Genomic DNA, 15,545 nt, shown 5'->3' on the forward strand with positions numbered 1-15,545 from the left:
TTTCTGGGAGACTCCAGTAGCAGTGTGAATCTGTGCTGTGTTCATTTTTCCTGAAATAAATGAAACCAGTGTTTTTGGGTATATGCAGAGTGAACATCAATGTAATTATAAGGGCATAGGATTATGGAATAATAATTGAAATCTGCCTTGAAGAGACAGATGGGTTTTAACTGCTTTGCTGAGAATTTAATTGCTCTTGGGATGAAATCTGGATCTCACTGGAATGAATCAGTTTGACACATGGCCAGAATTTTAGCTGGAGTGTAAAATAGTTACATTTTTTTTTCTTCCAGGCAATTTTGGAAATCTTGTAAGATTTTTCTTGTTGTTCTTGTTATATTTTTTCCCTTTTGTGACTATAACTTGGGCAAGGGCAGTTCTGAATTCGTTTTTGAGACTGGGCAATGTGCTTTCTGGTTCCTGAAGCATTGGTAGTCAGTGAAAGATGTTCTACTTCTTGGAGAAAATTAACTTGCTAAAACAGAATTTTTTAGTTATTAATTCCTTTCTGTAGTTATTTACAAATAATTTAGTGTTAATTACCTTACTTTTTTTAATAATTCACTTCTCAAAATGACTCTGTAGTAAGTTTTAAATTGCCAGTCTAATTTCTCAAATGAGTAATTTATTAATGTGACTTCAGACTTGTAATGTGTGTGATTCTAATACATTTATTTCCTTAGAGCAAAGTGTTCTCGGTATTTCCTTCTACACATCTTCCTTGCTTTGGCTGAACTTTCATTTCAGGAGGTTAATGCTAAAATACTATTCTTGTTCTTTGAGAAGCTGGCCTTTTTAAATTTTGAGATGTTTTGTTACAGCTGTAATGAAAATAAAAGTGCTAGTTAGCCAAAAATAATATAAAAAGTATGTAATCTTTTCTCAACATAAACTTTTCTTTTTTGCATAACTTTCTAAGAGAGTAGTCATGAAATGAGTCCTTCAGGTGCAAGCTAGTTACAAGAAGTACACATTAAAAGCCTTTCATTTAATGAGCCAGTTGAAATTCAGGTTTTTTTTCCTCTTTTCATCTTGCAAAGTACAATGAAGATCTTACTCAAAGCAGAGAAGAGCATTAAAAAGACACATATTTCTTGACAGGCTGTACTCAAATGAACAGTGTTGACGTACTGCATTTCCTCCTTTCTTAGAATACAAAAGGTGAGGTTAATAAAGAGAATTAATTGCATTCTGTGCTCCCATGATCTTCCTAAAAGTAATTTGTGTACTTCAGTTGAGCACTTCTTAAAGAAGTGTCTGAGTTTGTTCTGTTCCTGAAAGCAAAGGATGATTTCACCTCAGTCTGTGCCTCTGACTAAAATTCATTATGGCATTAATAAATATACATTTCCAATTTTGTATGTGGTTAGAGATTTTTTTAATTTATATTTCTTCTGCTTGTGAATGTGATACACTGAGATCTGATGACACTCTTAGATGCCCAATACTCTAGTGAGGTGCAAGGCTGGAAAGAGAAATAAGACATTATTCTTGTGGTGTAATTATTTAATGAAGTATAATTGTTCTAGTTTCAGAAACCTTGTTATTTACCTGTGTTGGGGTGATTGGGATTTTGAAGTAGCTTTTGCCTTTTTGATGCCTACCAAGCCTGTAAAACATCAGGGATTTTAGTCTTTCTTGCAGCTGCCAAGTTTTATCTGGCAACTGTTGTGACAGAACAGGACCATGGAGGAGGAAGCTGGGCAGCCTTTCCCTTTAGGTGTGTGAGGGGATACCAGGATACATTAGTGTGTCAGAGGAATGAGACTGTCAGAACGTACATGTGACTGTAGCGGCAGTGGAGCGAGAGGTGATTTTGTCTGCCCAGGAGGTATTCTGGGTAAGCCAGGGACACACCTCATGCAGGTGTGGAGGTGTGTTTGGGCAATGATAGAAACCCTCAGTGGCAGATACTCCTCTCTGGGTGTGGGTACACTGCAGTGTACAGAGTGTCTGTGAACCTCCTGGGAGTGACTGAGAGCAAACCCAGAGAGAGTCAGATACTCTGCAATTTATATTGTCCGTCCTTCAACATTTCCCATCCATGCCCATCATAGTGGAGAGCACCCTTTATGTGATAGAGAGCACATAGTATCACTAACATGAAATGTAGCATGGAGTTCTGCTTTCTGCTTCTGCTCAGAGAATTTTCATTATTTACCTTCATCACCAAAGAAATTCTGTCCTGTAGGACAAATTGAGTAGCTCATTGGTCCTTCACACTCCTTTACCTGAAAGCCTGACTTTTGCGTTAGGCCAGTGTATCTCTTGGCAAGAGATACCACAGTAGCACAGGAAGTCTTCAGTGAGGTTTTACCTTTTACTGATGCATTCTAGAAAATGGCAAATAATGTGTGAATTTTTACTTGGAGTACAGAAAGATTTCTTGGAAATACATTATCTGGGAAGCTGCCATTTCTGTGGTCAAACTTCGTTCTCAGGTGTATACATAGTGATTCTGGGATTGGAATCTAATATACATGACAGCCTTGAAGGCTGTTTTTCATTGGATGCCACTTCTTGGAAGTTGCTGTAGTTGGTAACCTCTGTTTAAGCTTCTAAATTAATGTCCAAGTTCCAGGCTCTTTTGTCCCAATATCTTCATATCATATTCCAGAATCTGATGAAAATGATTCTGATTTACTTAAATTGTACTGTTCTAACTCCATAGTTTTCATTTTTCCAATAATACAAGTATAGAACTTTTTGGTATTTGTTTTTAATCTTCTTAATTTCTAAGAAGCCTATGCCTGAAAATTTATGTTTGGAAAACCACTGGACTGCTTGGTTCTGCTTTCAAAGCCTCAAAAGTTAGTGTCATCTTTTTGATGACATCTTTAATCTTCATTATGAACATGTAATACTTGTGAACATACTGAAATAATGGGAGAACATCCTTGAGTAATACATCCACCACTAAGATTTTAGTAGTAAACAGCAACTGCTATGAAAAATTCAGTCTGTATTGTTGATTGTCAATACAGAACTAAGAGCACAAACTCATTTCAGGGTATTCTGTCAACTCTTCAGCCATTCCTGTGGTGGAGTTTGCTGGCAGGCAGTTTTCTGCTGAGAAAGGAAATGTCATTAAATTTGAAACTACTTTTAGAGTGAAAATAGCCACCATCTACTGTCACACCTCTGCTCCAGTCTTCAACTTCAGACTTGAACTACAAGGGGAGGTGGTGAGAATCTGAATTATTTAATGAGATAGCACTTCTGTCTGTCCCGTGTTATGTAGGTGTCCCTGCTGTCAAACATGATTAGGAGGTTATATGACACTATTGCAGTTCACAGACCTCTTGTGGTACTGGTCTGAGAGGCATGACATTTTGTGAACAACCTTTTATGGCGAATTACCCTTTTTCCTTTGCAATGGGAAAGCTTACATGCCTTTGAGAGCTGCTTCCTTCAGAACTGACAGTAAATCTTCTCACGCTGTTTTGGCTAGAAAACTAAGGAAGGCAACTTCACTTGTACCTATGCGTTCTGTTCATGGCATCCCTTAATTACACCTTTGGATTTGTGTTGTGGAGAGAGGGAGAGTGCGTGGCAGCTGTTGTGATGGTGTGTGAAATATGAGAGCAAACACTGGTAGAAGTCAGCACTTGGTTCATTTCCTAGGCTTGTAAGGGACGTTTTCTCTATGAGGTGGTAACTGCATATCCACGTGTGAGCTCGTTCTGAGCTTTTGTGCTCTTGGCTCATGCTGTGGAAATGTATCGGGATAATGTGGCATAAATACACTTTCCCAGTAGTGCAGAGAGGGAATGCTTCCCATGTTGTTAGCAGCTCATGGAGAGATTGGTCAAAATAGAATCACCCCAAAGTAGTTCGGAGGTATTTGAGGATTGTTTTGGTTTTAATTAGAAACAAGTATATTAAGCTGGCTGTGTAAGAATAGAACACATTGATGCTGTGTAACGTGTCGTATTCAGGTTACTCCAAAAGTCTCGCTAGGGTGGAATTAAAACTCTTGCACAGAGAAAACAACTGAGCTCCTGGTGCAACCATGCCCATGCTGTTCCTCTGAGGTTATTGTTTGGTTACTCTCTCAGCTGGGAATTATTTGAAGCATCAATATTTTCCTGTATCAAACATTGTTCATTTACTACAAGTGCAAGTCAGTGGAATGAGTATCATTCACAATCATTTCTACCTGTTAAGAGTAGCTGTAGGAATTACACACTGCTTAATAGGGTAGGATGCTCCATTGTTGGTTAGATAAACTGTAAAAGCAATGCTGGACCTCTAGTATTGGTAGCCTTTTTGTGCAAACAGACTGAAAGCAGTGAGTAGGAAGATCTGTTTCCTCCTCCTCTGCTCTTCCTCTGTCACTGTTTATACTCACTGCTGACTGCTTTCTGTGATTGTGCTTAAAAGTGAAGAGGAAACTATTTAAAAGCACCAGCCTATTAAAAAAGAAAACAACAACAACAACAAAATAGAACATCATCTTACATTTTGCTAGAATTCTGTAGAAAGATGGTTACAATGGTTCCCCCTTTCACCTTTCCTCATTGCTGAAGGCTAGATGGCAGTCAAGGAACGCTGCTCGTGGCAGTGGGTGTAGCTTGGGCTGTGTGTTTCAAAGTGCTGTTGCTTATGAATTGGTGAAGTCTTAACAGAACGGCTAATATTTCAGGTTTTCCTCTTTCTGTTCTTTTGTTGTGTTATTGAATTTCAGATTTTTTACAGTCTAACATCTGATTTTATATTTTTAAAAAAATTAAAGAACTAAACTTAAGTATAGATACTTTAGATACAGCATGTAATAACTTAAGTTAATAATGAATTCCTCTATATCTTCAGTAAACTTGGGTAGAACATACAGTGCCTCTATAAAAATGTTTTCAAGAACAGTAAGTCTTTAAGACTGTTCTACTTAACAGTTAAACCAAAAGTGTTTGGGATTTTCCAAACCAAGTTTTTGTTAGATGTGTTGTCACAGCAACCTTCAGTTTACGGAGAATGGGAAAAATTACAAAATAGTTATTTGTCTGTTTGGCCTAATTATCTTTAATGTGAATTCTTTCCTATCCTGTCTTTGGTAACCTGCAGAGTTCTATCCCACCTTTTCCCTGGGTGGTTTTTGCTGTTTTAAGGACTTAATTTACAGTAGGTTTTTCTCTTCATCCCTATAGAACAGTATGTGCTTTTCCTATGTCTGTGTTTTCTGCCTTCACTTAAGAGCTCTGTTCAGTTCCTATATAATGTTGCTATTTTGGAGACTTCCTATTTCTTTATTTATCTTTATCTTGGATGTTGTCAAATGCTGAAAATAGCATTGAAAAAGACCCTGGAGGTTTCCTTCTTTTCTTCTGTCAGCCTTGACTTGTGTTTGACTTTCGCTGTTATCCTTTAGCTGCCTTTCGGATGACTGATTTACCCAGTCTGTTTTGTGCTTGTTTTTAAAAACTGCTTCCTTTTTTTCATTCCTCAAGCACCTGAAATTATGGCTTGTTAGTTTCTGTGCTACTCTAGAATGCTTCACTTGAGTTCTTTTGACAGATTGTCCTGTAGTTCTCTCCCTTTACTCACACTTACCTTCTACTGTGGTCTTTTTTCATCCTCGTCAAAAGCAAGATGTAGGTCACCCATATATCAGTAATAAAAACAATTAGTTATTTTCCTTTAGCTGTCTGCTTCCTAAAGGTGGAACAAGCTAATGAGGTCTGAGATTGTGATTCGTGGAAACAGGTAAAATGGAGTTCCTAATATGCAACACCAATTCATGACTCCCTCAAAGCAATTGCTTTTCCTCCAAAATATCCTAACCTGTCATTGGTGCTTTGAGCTCAGACTCTTCTCAATTCTGGTAATGCTCTCTGAAATTAGTTGTTTGAGGGCTTTGCATTTCTGCACTGACCTCAATGCTTGACTTAATTTTTTTTTTTTAATTCCACTGTAATATACATTGTGTTGTAAACTTTCAGTGGTCAACATTTTTGTGTTTAGTAGGGAGAAAATGCAAATAACTATTTATCTTCTATTTTGGGCACTTTATGTTTTACTTGGGTTTCATTATAACCTTACAATACTTAGTGCAAGAAATGGGAAAGCTGAGAATCAGGCCTCTTGCCTAGGTACAGCTGTTAAGCTAAATTGGATTCAGATTGGTTGGTGGACTGAAAAATAGCTCTTTTCAGTTTAAGAAAAAGCTTATGATGCATGTTGCATGAGGAATTTTTGGAAACTGAACTTTTTGGAAATGATATTTTGCACTCCAGTTCATTATGGTGATCATTATTTTACAATGAAATTTGAAGTGTCGCTTCAGCAAACGCAGCTCTTCTGCATAGAATTTCCCAGTCTTCAAACCAGTGGTCTTGATGTTATTATGCCTCTCCAGAAGAAGGTGCTGGGCTCCATGCCTTCAACAAATTGGGTTAAATCCCAAGCTGTTGTGGGTGAGCTGTTGGTGTGTGCTTGCTGAACCTGTGGTAAAACACAGCATCTGAGGACAGTCACTCCAGAAAGGATTGGCAGGACTTTGAAGTAAAATTGTTGAAAGTGATACAACACACGTGGCCCTTTTAACCTTTTCCCTTCTCCTTATGCAGTATGGGGGTTTCTTGCTTTTGGGGTGCTGGAGTTACTCAGTTCTTAAAACAGGGCTCACAGGTCATCCGTCTCACCTCATGCTTTCCCTTTTCAAATGCAGGAAGCCAGCAAGGCACCACTGCCTATGCCCAGTGGAAAAGCTTTGTGGAGAGAAAGCTTGGGTACAGCGCTGTAGTTGGACCTGGGATTTCACAGTCCCAAGCTCGATATCTTCCTCGGTTGTACCAGCTTGAATATCTAGTGCTCAATCAGCCTTGTGAAAATCATACTCCTTTTAATATGCATTACTCTTTTCACCTATACAAATAGAATAGGATTCTTCTTTTTCTGTAACTTGTAATAATTGCTGAAACATGTAATAATGTGTAGGGTTGGAGCTGATGCACTTTGAAAGAATTTTATTTCCTATTCTGTTTGAGCTAGTTGCCCTGAATCACTTCATGATGCTAATTGCTGTTAAGCACACATTATTAACTATTCTGTTTCCATGCAATTACCTGCAGTTCCTTATGCAGTAGAAAGAATAACAATGGAAGTATCTAAATTTTGATTTTTTTGACATATTAATGCACCGATGAAACTTGTACTTTATCTTATGGCTGTTTCAGGATGACATTGCTGACATCTATTTGTATATTGTTTCCCAAGTAGCTCACAGGGGCAAATGCTCAAAGTGCATTCACACATAGCCCAGTGATTACAAAGTCTTGGTATTTGCAGTTGTGGGGTTTTTTTTGTAGCATGGAGTTTCCTTTCCTCAGTGTGGTGAAGAATGTGTAATTAGGGAAGCATAATGAAATGTACTGTTGACAGGAAAGTATGTCTGGAATCTCAAATACTGACCTTCTATGACACCATTAGACTTCCAAAGCTCTTCAAAGATAGTAATGTGGCTTATCTGGGTTTATTAGTAAACATTCTGGTATATTGTGTTTTTGTATTGTGCATTTTTAAATGCATTTGCACAGCAACGGCAAAGCTTTTCCACTTTCTTTTGTGTTTGTGGCCACTGTTTCCATTTTGTCATGCTCATTTAAAGTTCTTGCAGTAGAAAAACATAGTGCTTTTTCACACTAATTTGGAAGATGAAAGCATGGCATAGAAATAATTTATCAACTGGCAAACTGAAACTGCCTCTCAAGAATGCCTGTTTTTTGCAGAATTGTTTGAAAAAATACACGTTAATTCAAAAACTCCTGGTTCCTGGAAAAATGTAAATAAATGGAAGCAAAAGTAGTAAAAGTATACAGGCATTTTGTTGTCCCAGTTATTAAATCCATGTTTCCTTTAAATGGCTTCCATTTTTTTGTGACGCTTTCCTATGGTTGGATTTTTTACTATTCCCAATGCCTTGCTGTGTAGGTTTACCTGTTTTTTCCCTGCAAATGCATAGAATGCTATTTGTTGACAAAGCAATTCAGAAAAACAGGTGGTTTTGTCTCAAGTATTCCATCTTTCCTTTATATTGCTCATGTTTTACAAAGTGCATATTAATTGTTTTCATCTCACACTCTCTTAAGTCAATAAATAACTTGCCCTGCAGAAATGCAAAATATTAAATGTTCTGTGTGACAACCCAACCCCCTGCTTAATCTTAAAATATTCTTAGCTTTTGTCACCATTTATAATGAAATAAGTAGTGCTTTGTGAGTGCTGTTGGAATGTTGCTGAAGAACAGCTGGAGCAAATTTCAGACAAATGCCTGTTAATGTTCTTTCTTTTCACCTGTGCATTTGTGACAAAGCAAATCTAACAAATGATAGCCACCAAACGGGTGCCTTTGCTAGGGAATATTATTGTGCAGTGAGTTCATATCCAGTATTCACTTAAGTATTTAATGATCACGTTACTATGAGAAAAAAATTATAAAACACTTATTTGACCTAATATTTGGTAAATTATTCAATATTGGTGCCAGGCATCACCTTTAGGGGTAGCCAGTAAACCTAAGGAAAAATCTGTGTTTCTGCTATTAGGAAAGAGGCCAGTGTGAGGTGCCTGGGTCTGGTCTCAGGCCTTAAAGGCATGTCTTTAACTGGGAACTCAGGAGCTGGATATCCATAGGAGTTCCTTCAGGCCTACTTTGTGTGGTAGTCACTTGGTGCTAATAAGTTTTGTTTTCTTGGAGTAATGGAGTGAAAGGGTGTCTGGGTTCTCTGCCCAGGCTGCTGTGGCTGTCTAGCAGCACTGGCAGTGTCTGACTGCACTGTGAGCTGGGTGTTTCACAGCCCTGACCTCCCCAGTTTCTCCTCCTCTTGCTATTCTTAAAGCAAAAGGGGTCAGTCTCTGTTACACTGGCTGGGCTTGCCCTCATTGCAGTCCTTTAATATAGCTGACTATATTTAATATGTGTAATTCGTTTAGCACTAACACTTCATAGCATTTTCCTTGTGCCATTAGCATACCTGTGCAATGTCATGATTTATTAGTCCCTTTAGGAACAGCTTTATATGAACCACAATCTGAAAGGCAAAAAGAAGAAGAGTTTGGCGCTCATAATAGCGTATTTGAAACTTTGTTATCCCAAAAAGTCAAGATAACACAGGTTTCCCTCACTTCCTTTCAGTGATTTCATGATGAGAGGTGAAATAAGGGGATTTAACATCATCTCTTCACAAAGTTGTTTTTAAATTCCAAGTAAACAAAGTCATTGAGTTTAAAAATGCTTCTGACTGTGGAGAAAGCAGGATATTGATGAATAAAAAAGTCTTCAGAGTATTCCATAGGCATCAGGCAGAAAAATGTTTTAATCCATCTTTGTTTCATCTGGCACTGTTACTGTGTCACATTAGCAGAGGTGTAATGGTTGTTGTTTGTATAGAAGGTCTCAAATAAAGCTGATTGTCACTGCTGAGGAGAGGAGGCTGCTGGTAACATTGGATGTGTGCACAATAAAAATGTAACAAAACTTTTTGTTATGGTGGGATAAATGAAGTGTCATGGAACCAGCTGTATCTCACTTTTCCTTTTTTGCAGGATATCTTAAATAATCTTGATTCATGTGATCTTGAAGATGATGATCTCATGCTTGATGTGGACCTGCCTGAGGACCCACCTCGTGACAAAGGTAAGTAAGGCAGCCAAGCAATCTCACTATGAAACTACTTCATGGACTTAAGAGACTTTTGAGTTGCTTTCTTCTGACTCTTGACTTAAGTCAGTGCACTCTTCAAAATGGGGTGTTTTTTTTTTTTTTAAGGAACAGCTTTTTCTTTTGTGAAATACAGGGAGATATTTCTGTTTTCCCAAGTACAACTCTTATGTTTGAGAAATTCTGAATATAGAAATGTACTGCCTTGAATAAAAGTGCAGTCCTGTTTCACACTGTTTTTTTCTTAAAATTATTTCTATAGAATTAATTTCAAAATTTTAAGTTAATCTTTCAGTTTCATGTTTCAGCTATATTTGAAAATGCTGGGACTGTATTTCTTTTTTAGCTTTGGTGAATGACAGTGTAATTCTTTGAGATAATTGTTTTCTTCTACAAAATGACAGTATCTCCTAATAGATGTGCATACACTTCAGGGTAGCAGAAGATGTAAAATTTAAAATATGTGTTTTCAAATTGTGTTTTATGTGTTTTTGCTTTCAGTGAAGGTACTAGCAGACTTTTCACTGAGAAGACAGAGGTGCCTAGATGCCCCTGAAATGGAACAAATCCAGAATAGAATAAACCTTGTAAAGGAAATTACAGCTGCACTTTCTTAAATCTCAGACTGGAAAAGTTTGAGGCATTTGCTTTGTCCTGAGCTACTCATAGGATGATGAGTATTATTATTATGATTATTATGAGCTGTTGTTATATGAATATAGGTATTAGTTTTACCTCAAAGTTCAGTGGAGGCTGGTCTGTCTTCAAATGAACAGAAACACTGAATGTGGAGCACTGTCAGGCCCTGCCCTGTGCAAACAGGCACTGAAAGGAAGAGGGCTTTACTTATTTTGTGTAGCATTCAGCTGCTTGCTGAATGTGGGAGAAATTCAGGGGTTTTTGAGAGCACCTCTGAGTTATTTGGGTGAAGACTCCTTCTTGTGTGTGTATCTTAGATATGAAGCCAAATTTACAGTAAATAAAGCACAGTTTTCCGTCTACCACAATGGTGGTGCATCATGTTTTAATGTTGTGTCGTATGATGTGCACTACTTAATCTTTTAAACCTTAGAATGAGTTTTTTCAAAGTGCTGGTGTGAAATGATTGAGAACATTGCAAGTATGCAGCTTTTCAATCCTGACAGGTATGAATTTTTTACTTTTTTACTCAGTTAATTTTCCAGAATGGGTAACAATGCGAGCCTAAGGCATATTCTTTCAATAGGGGTAATTTACTTTTGTTGGGGAAAAAATAAGGAACAATTTTAAAGGGTAGATCAATTTCTCCTAAGTTTCCTTGTTTATATGAAGCATGCACTGCATTTGCATCAGTAATTCCATTACAAATTACTAATTTAAAAACTGCTAGAAGGGCATGTTTCTAAAGGTGAATGTTTGCCACAAAAACATTAAAAGCTAGTTACTGCTACTTCGGACTTTTTTTTAGAGGTTGGATTTCCTTATAAAACTAATCTTGCATAAACTGGGTATCTCTGCTATTTATCTTGCAAATTCTGTATTTTCAGCAAAGAGGACCTGAAAAGAAGAATTCAAAAGCCACCTCCAGGTTTCCCTGATTGTAAACATGAGCACTTGAAAAAGCAAAACTTCTTGGTTAATCTCCACCTGTCTTTACTCAGTGTTGCAGTGTTTACTTTTCCAAAGCTGAAAATCATAATTGCTTGTAAACTTACTGAGTTTATTTTGTTGCTAATTTTCATGTGTTATGAGCTGTAGAAAGGTGCTGCTAAAGGAAAATAAATCTGTTAAGGTGAATAAGTTTATTTTATTATGCAATTTTTTGATTATTTGCTAGGTGAATTGTAGGTATGAGTACTTGTTCTAGTAATGTTTAAGAGCACTTTTTGCCAACACTTTTTCCATAATTATGTGTGACTTCACTGACGTCAGCCTCCTAAGACTTTCCAGGTCCTCAGAAACTCTCCTGGTTTCACTTTGGAGCCTGGGATGCCGCTTGGCCGCTATTTATAGAAACAGTTCTAGCTCCACAAGTATGCAGGGCGTGAGGAGGGCAGTGTAAATCACGGGGTGACGCTGGGCTGGCTCCCAGCCCCGCGCAGGCTGGGAACCCAGCGGGAAGGAGGGCCTGGTTGGGAGCCTTGTGCGCAGCAGGGCTGAGGGGGCAGCAGGCAAACACCACTCCCTTGTGTGGAGCTGCTCCGTGAAAGGACTCACAATGTGAGAGAAAACTCCTTGGGTAAGTGAAGGACAAAGTGTGGGGGCAGAATAGCGGCTCAGGACTGGTTTTGCTGGGTCTGACTGCTCGGGTAGAAGTTGTTTGGGCTTTCTCTCGGTCGTTTCCGGGCTGTTGCCAAATTTAGCGTTTGTTCCCGTAAGACATTTGTGGAATTCCTGTGGCTTTGCAGAAGTTGGTGTTTGAAAGAGATTATTTAGTTTCCTTGTTTTAAATCGTGCTGGTTATCCAGGTAAATACAGATTAAATGTTGCTGAATCTGAAAACAAAACAAGGTGAATAGGACTAGGTATATCTGTGTTTTAAGTAATGAAACTGTTTTCTTTTGCAATGCACTACTGGTCTTTTTTTACAATGTTGTCTTTTTGTGTTTGTGTGTTGTTAGAACTTGTTAAAGGCCTGGAGATATCATCAGTAAGAAAGACAGGAAATGGTTACTTTAAAATTTCTTTTCTACCCATAATGTCTACCTCCTCCAAATGATTTTCTATTTAAACTGGAAATACTGTAAAGCTGGATTCTTTAGTTGCTGCTACAGGTTGCTTTTAGTCTTGTGACATGTTTATATTTTAATAAAAATGTGACATTGTTGCAGAAGTCTGCTTGACACTTCTAAAATGCATACTGTTTTGCATCAGTTTAAAAAAAACAAAACAAACCCCACAGACTTTACAGTGCATCTGTTACCAGCATATAGTTAATATTTTATTTGCAAGGTCCTGGGAACAAGTCTTACAATTTTTTTTGACATTATGCTCTCTGTAGAGGAATGTGAGAATATGAGCCGCTATGACAGACAAGACAGAAATGCGAGACAACATCAAGAGGGATTCTGGAAAAGAGCACCACAGCAGCGATGGAATACACAGGAGCACTATCATCTTGGCCATACTGACCATTATATCCATGGTAAAAATGATTTGAACAGGTAAAGAAAGCACTTTTCTGTATCCTCCTAAACATTTAAAGTACCAGTGAACAATTCCTTTTTGGCACTAGGGGGTTTCAAGTGATACTGAGTACAACATTTTCAGAATAGTTTTATGTCTGAGTGGAAGCACCACTGAGGATTATAACAATTTCTTTTCTAAACTTAAGCTTCTGTTTTCTTTCCAAGTACTTGTTGCTCATGTTGATATAATATTATACATATTGATTAAAATACCATGTGTGTTCCATGGAAAACCATTGCAATGTCTTACTACTTGCATTTTGTGAGTTTGGACAGCTTTTTGCAGTTTAATTTGTTGGTAAAATAAATGTAACCTTATAGTCCTTAAGGGTTGAATGACAGTTTATAGAAACTGTCTGAACTAACTGGCTTTAGGGTACTGTAGTTTATAGTGTGAGAGAGGTCTCTGGGAATGGAAAGGAAAACTCTGTATTTAAGTGAAATAGCATTGACATTTTCTGATTTATTAATTTACTTTCTGCTGTGTGCCACAGTATGTAAGTATAGGCCATGTTGCATGACACTTTTGTTTTTACCAAATGCTGCCTAGCTCCAGTTTGTCATCTCTGTGTTTTTCTGTTTTGGATTTTCTTTAGGGGTTCCAACTACCTGGAGCCTGCTGTGGGTTCCCTGGAGAGCTACGGAGCGGGCAGTGGTTACCAGGCGCCGCGGGCGCTGGCAGAGAACACAGTGATGCTGGACGAGATGACCCTGCGGCACATGGTGCAGGACTGCACCGCCGTCAAAACCCAGCTCCTCAAACTCAAGAGGCTGCTGCACCAGGTGAGCTGTCTGCAGGGACTAAAGCAGTTAAACAAACTGGGGACTGGGCCTAGATGGGCTTACGTTCTGTTTGGCCATATTACGATATTGGTATTTCATTTGTACATTGAATTACAAAGTTCCAGAAAGTGACTATAACTTTCTGTTTCCAACGGTACCTTTCTGCCTTGTCAGCATTTTGCTGACTACAAAACATGCTAAATACTAATTTTTAATATATATTCAATATTAAATTTTACTTCTCTGAAGAAATGTCAAATTAAAAAAGAAAATCAGTGGATGTGAAAACTAGCTTTTTTATCCAGTAAGATTCAGAAAAGCTGGGAATTAAAAAAAAAATTTAAAAAATATTGATCCCATTGATCAAACTTGCATTCAGCAAGTCAGTGCTAATAGCTTTTTCTTAAGGCTTTGTTTTCCTCATTCTTTTCATCTCTTCTGTGTGTTTTGACAAGAAGCTTAGCAAATCCTACTGGGTCATCTCTATTGGAAGTGTTCAAATATAACCTTTCTATGTTATGAAATTGTCATCAGCTTTCAAGGAGCTTTTTCAATGCACCTCAAAACTTGGCAAGTTGTGGGAGTTGGTAAACTGCTAAATGACTCAGCAGAAGTATGGCATTTCAGCTACAGAAATTCCTTTGTTACCATCATAAAGAACAGTCTGTGAGACTTTCTTTGGGGGTATATACAGATTAGCATTGAAAAGAGTTTGTGTGATGTTGTCTTCTAATATCAGATTCATTGCCATTCTTTTCTAATAGGATAATGTAATGAAAATAACTCTGTGTCTTAAAAAAAAAAGCAAATCAACCTTGAGGCTAAGTCAAGAGCACAATTGTGCCTTTTAGAAATGTGAGCATTTGCTTCCTGTGCCGAGATGTATTTTTGATTTTGTCAGGAGAAAAACAATTGTAACAAAAATAATGCAGTGTCAGAAGGGGAAGGTAATGTCTGAGTGGTGGGCTGCATAAACTGTGCTCCCCTACAGCCCAGGCATTAATACACAGGTAGCAGGGAACCTTATCTAAGGCTTTTAATGCCTTTAACACAAGGACAATTTGGCAACTTGATGGATGATCTGTGTGTGTTGTTCATGGTATAAAGGCTCGAACATTACAGCCAATTGGTGTGTGGCCCTGCAGAGTGTATTGTGTAAAATCTCGATCTACTTTATAGCAGCCAGCTTGCAGAATAAAAACCTTGGCTCAAGCAGCTTAGAATAACTTTTTAAATAACTTAAATGCACAGAATGAAGCAGTTACTCTTAATATGTTAATTTTTCAAAATTTGCTCCTTGTCTTGACAAATGCCTGATCTTTTCTCCCTGTGAGTTTAGTAATAACAAGTATTATTCTTCCTTTCAAACTTTGTCAGGCATACTTGGCTGTATTTTCATGACCTAAACCAATCCTGTTTTGATTTCACCGCTTCCAAAACTCATTACTGGACTGCTGAATACTTATTCTACTCTCTTGTGTATTATCCAGTCTTGTAATTGAAGAACATGAATAGTAATGTAAAAGTAAATTAGCCCACTACAGAGGGGGAAACTTCAGACCTTTACTAGCTTAATTTGCTAAACAATTAGGGCAAAACTTGTATGAAATATTTTTTCATTATATAAAGTGTTAAGCCTTTACTGTAAACATTGAGCTTCATACTAACAGGAATAAGTAAAAATACCACAATTCTTTTTTACTTCTTGAACAGAAATTTAGTTTTGAAAACAAGTAGTTGAACTTTAGCATTTTGAACTCTGAGCTAGGACTAGATCACAGGCAGCTTCTTTCAAAATATGAAAAATCAAGGTACAAAGTCAATTGCTTTCAAACTCCAATTTATTATGGAAGCAGTTCTTCTACTAGCTCCACCAATATTACACATTTAAGTGTATATGTTGCCTTTCTTGAGCTGTGACATTCAGCAATAATATTTAA

The 15,545-nt window shown here is 37.6% G+C and overlaps 1 protein-coding gene across 7 annotated transcripts in view; it reads left to right on the plus strand.

Moving 5' to 3' along the window:
• The window catches only part of CCSER2 (coiled-coil serine rich protein 2), a 61,814-nt gene that overhangs the window by 18,149 nt on the left and 28,120 nt on the right, over window positions 1–15,545 (plus strand). For all 7 annotated transcript variants that reach the window (XM_033515500.1, XM_015633134.1, XM_015633137.1 and 4 more), the window contains 3 exons: window positions 9,541–9,631; window positions 12,636–12,798; window positions 13,419–13,605. In XM_033515500.1, coding sequence (XP_033371391.1) covers window positions 9,541–9,631; window positions 12,636–12,798; window positions 13,419–13,605 — 441 coding nt within the window. The remainder of the gene's footprint in view (window positions 1–9,540; window positions 9,632–12,635; window positions 12,799–13,418; window positions 13,606–15,545) is intronic.

This window comes from Parus major, chromosome 6, assembly GCF_001522545.3.
Source record: "Parus major isolate Abel chromosome 6, Parus_major1.1, whole genome shotgun sequence".
NCBI classification, from domain to species: Eukaryota; Metazoa; Chordata; class Aves; order Passeriformes; family Paridae; genus Parus; species Parus major.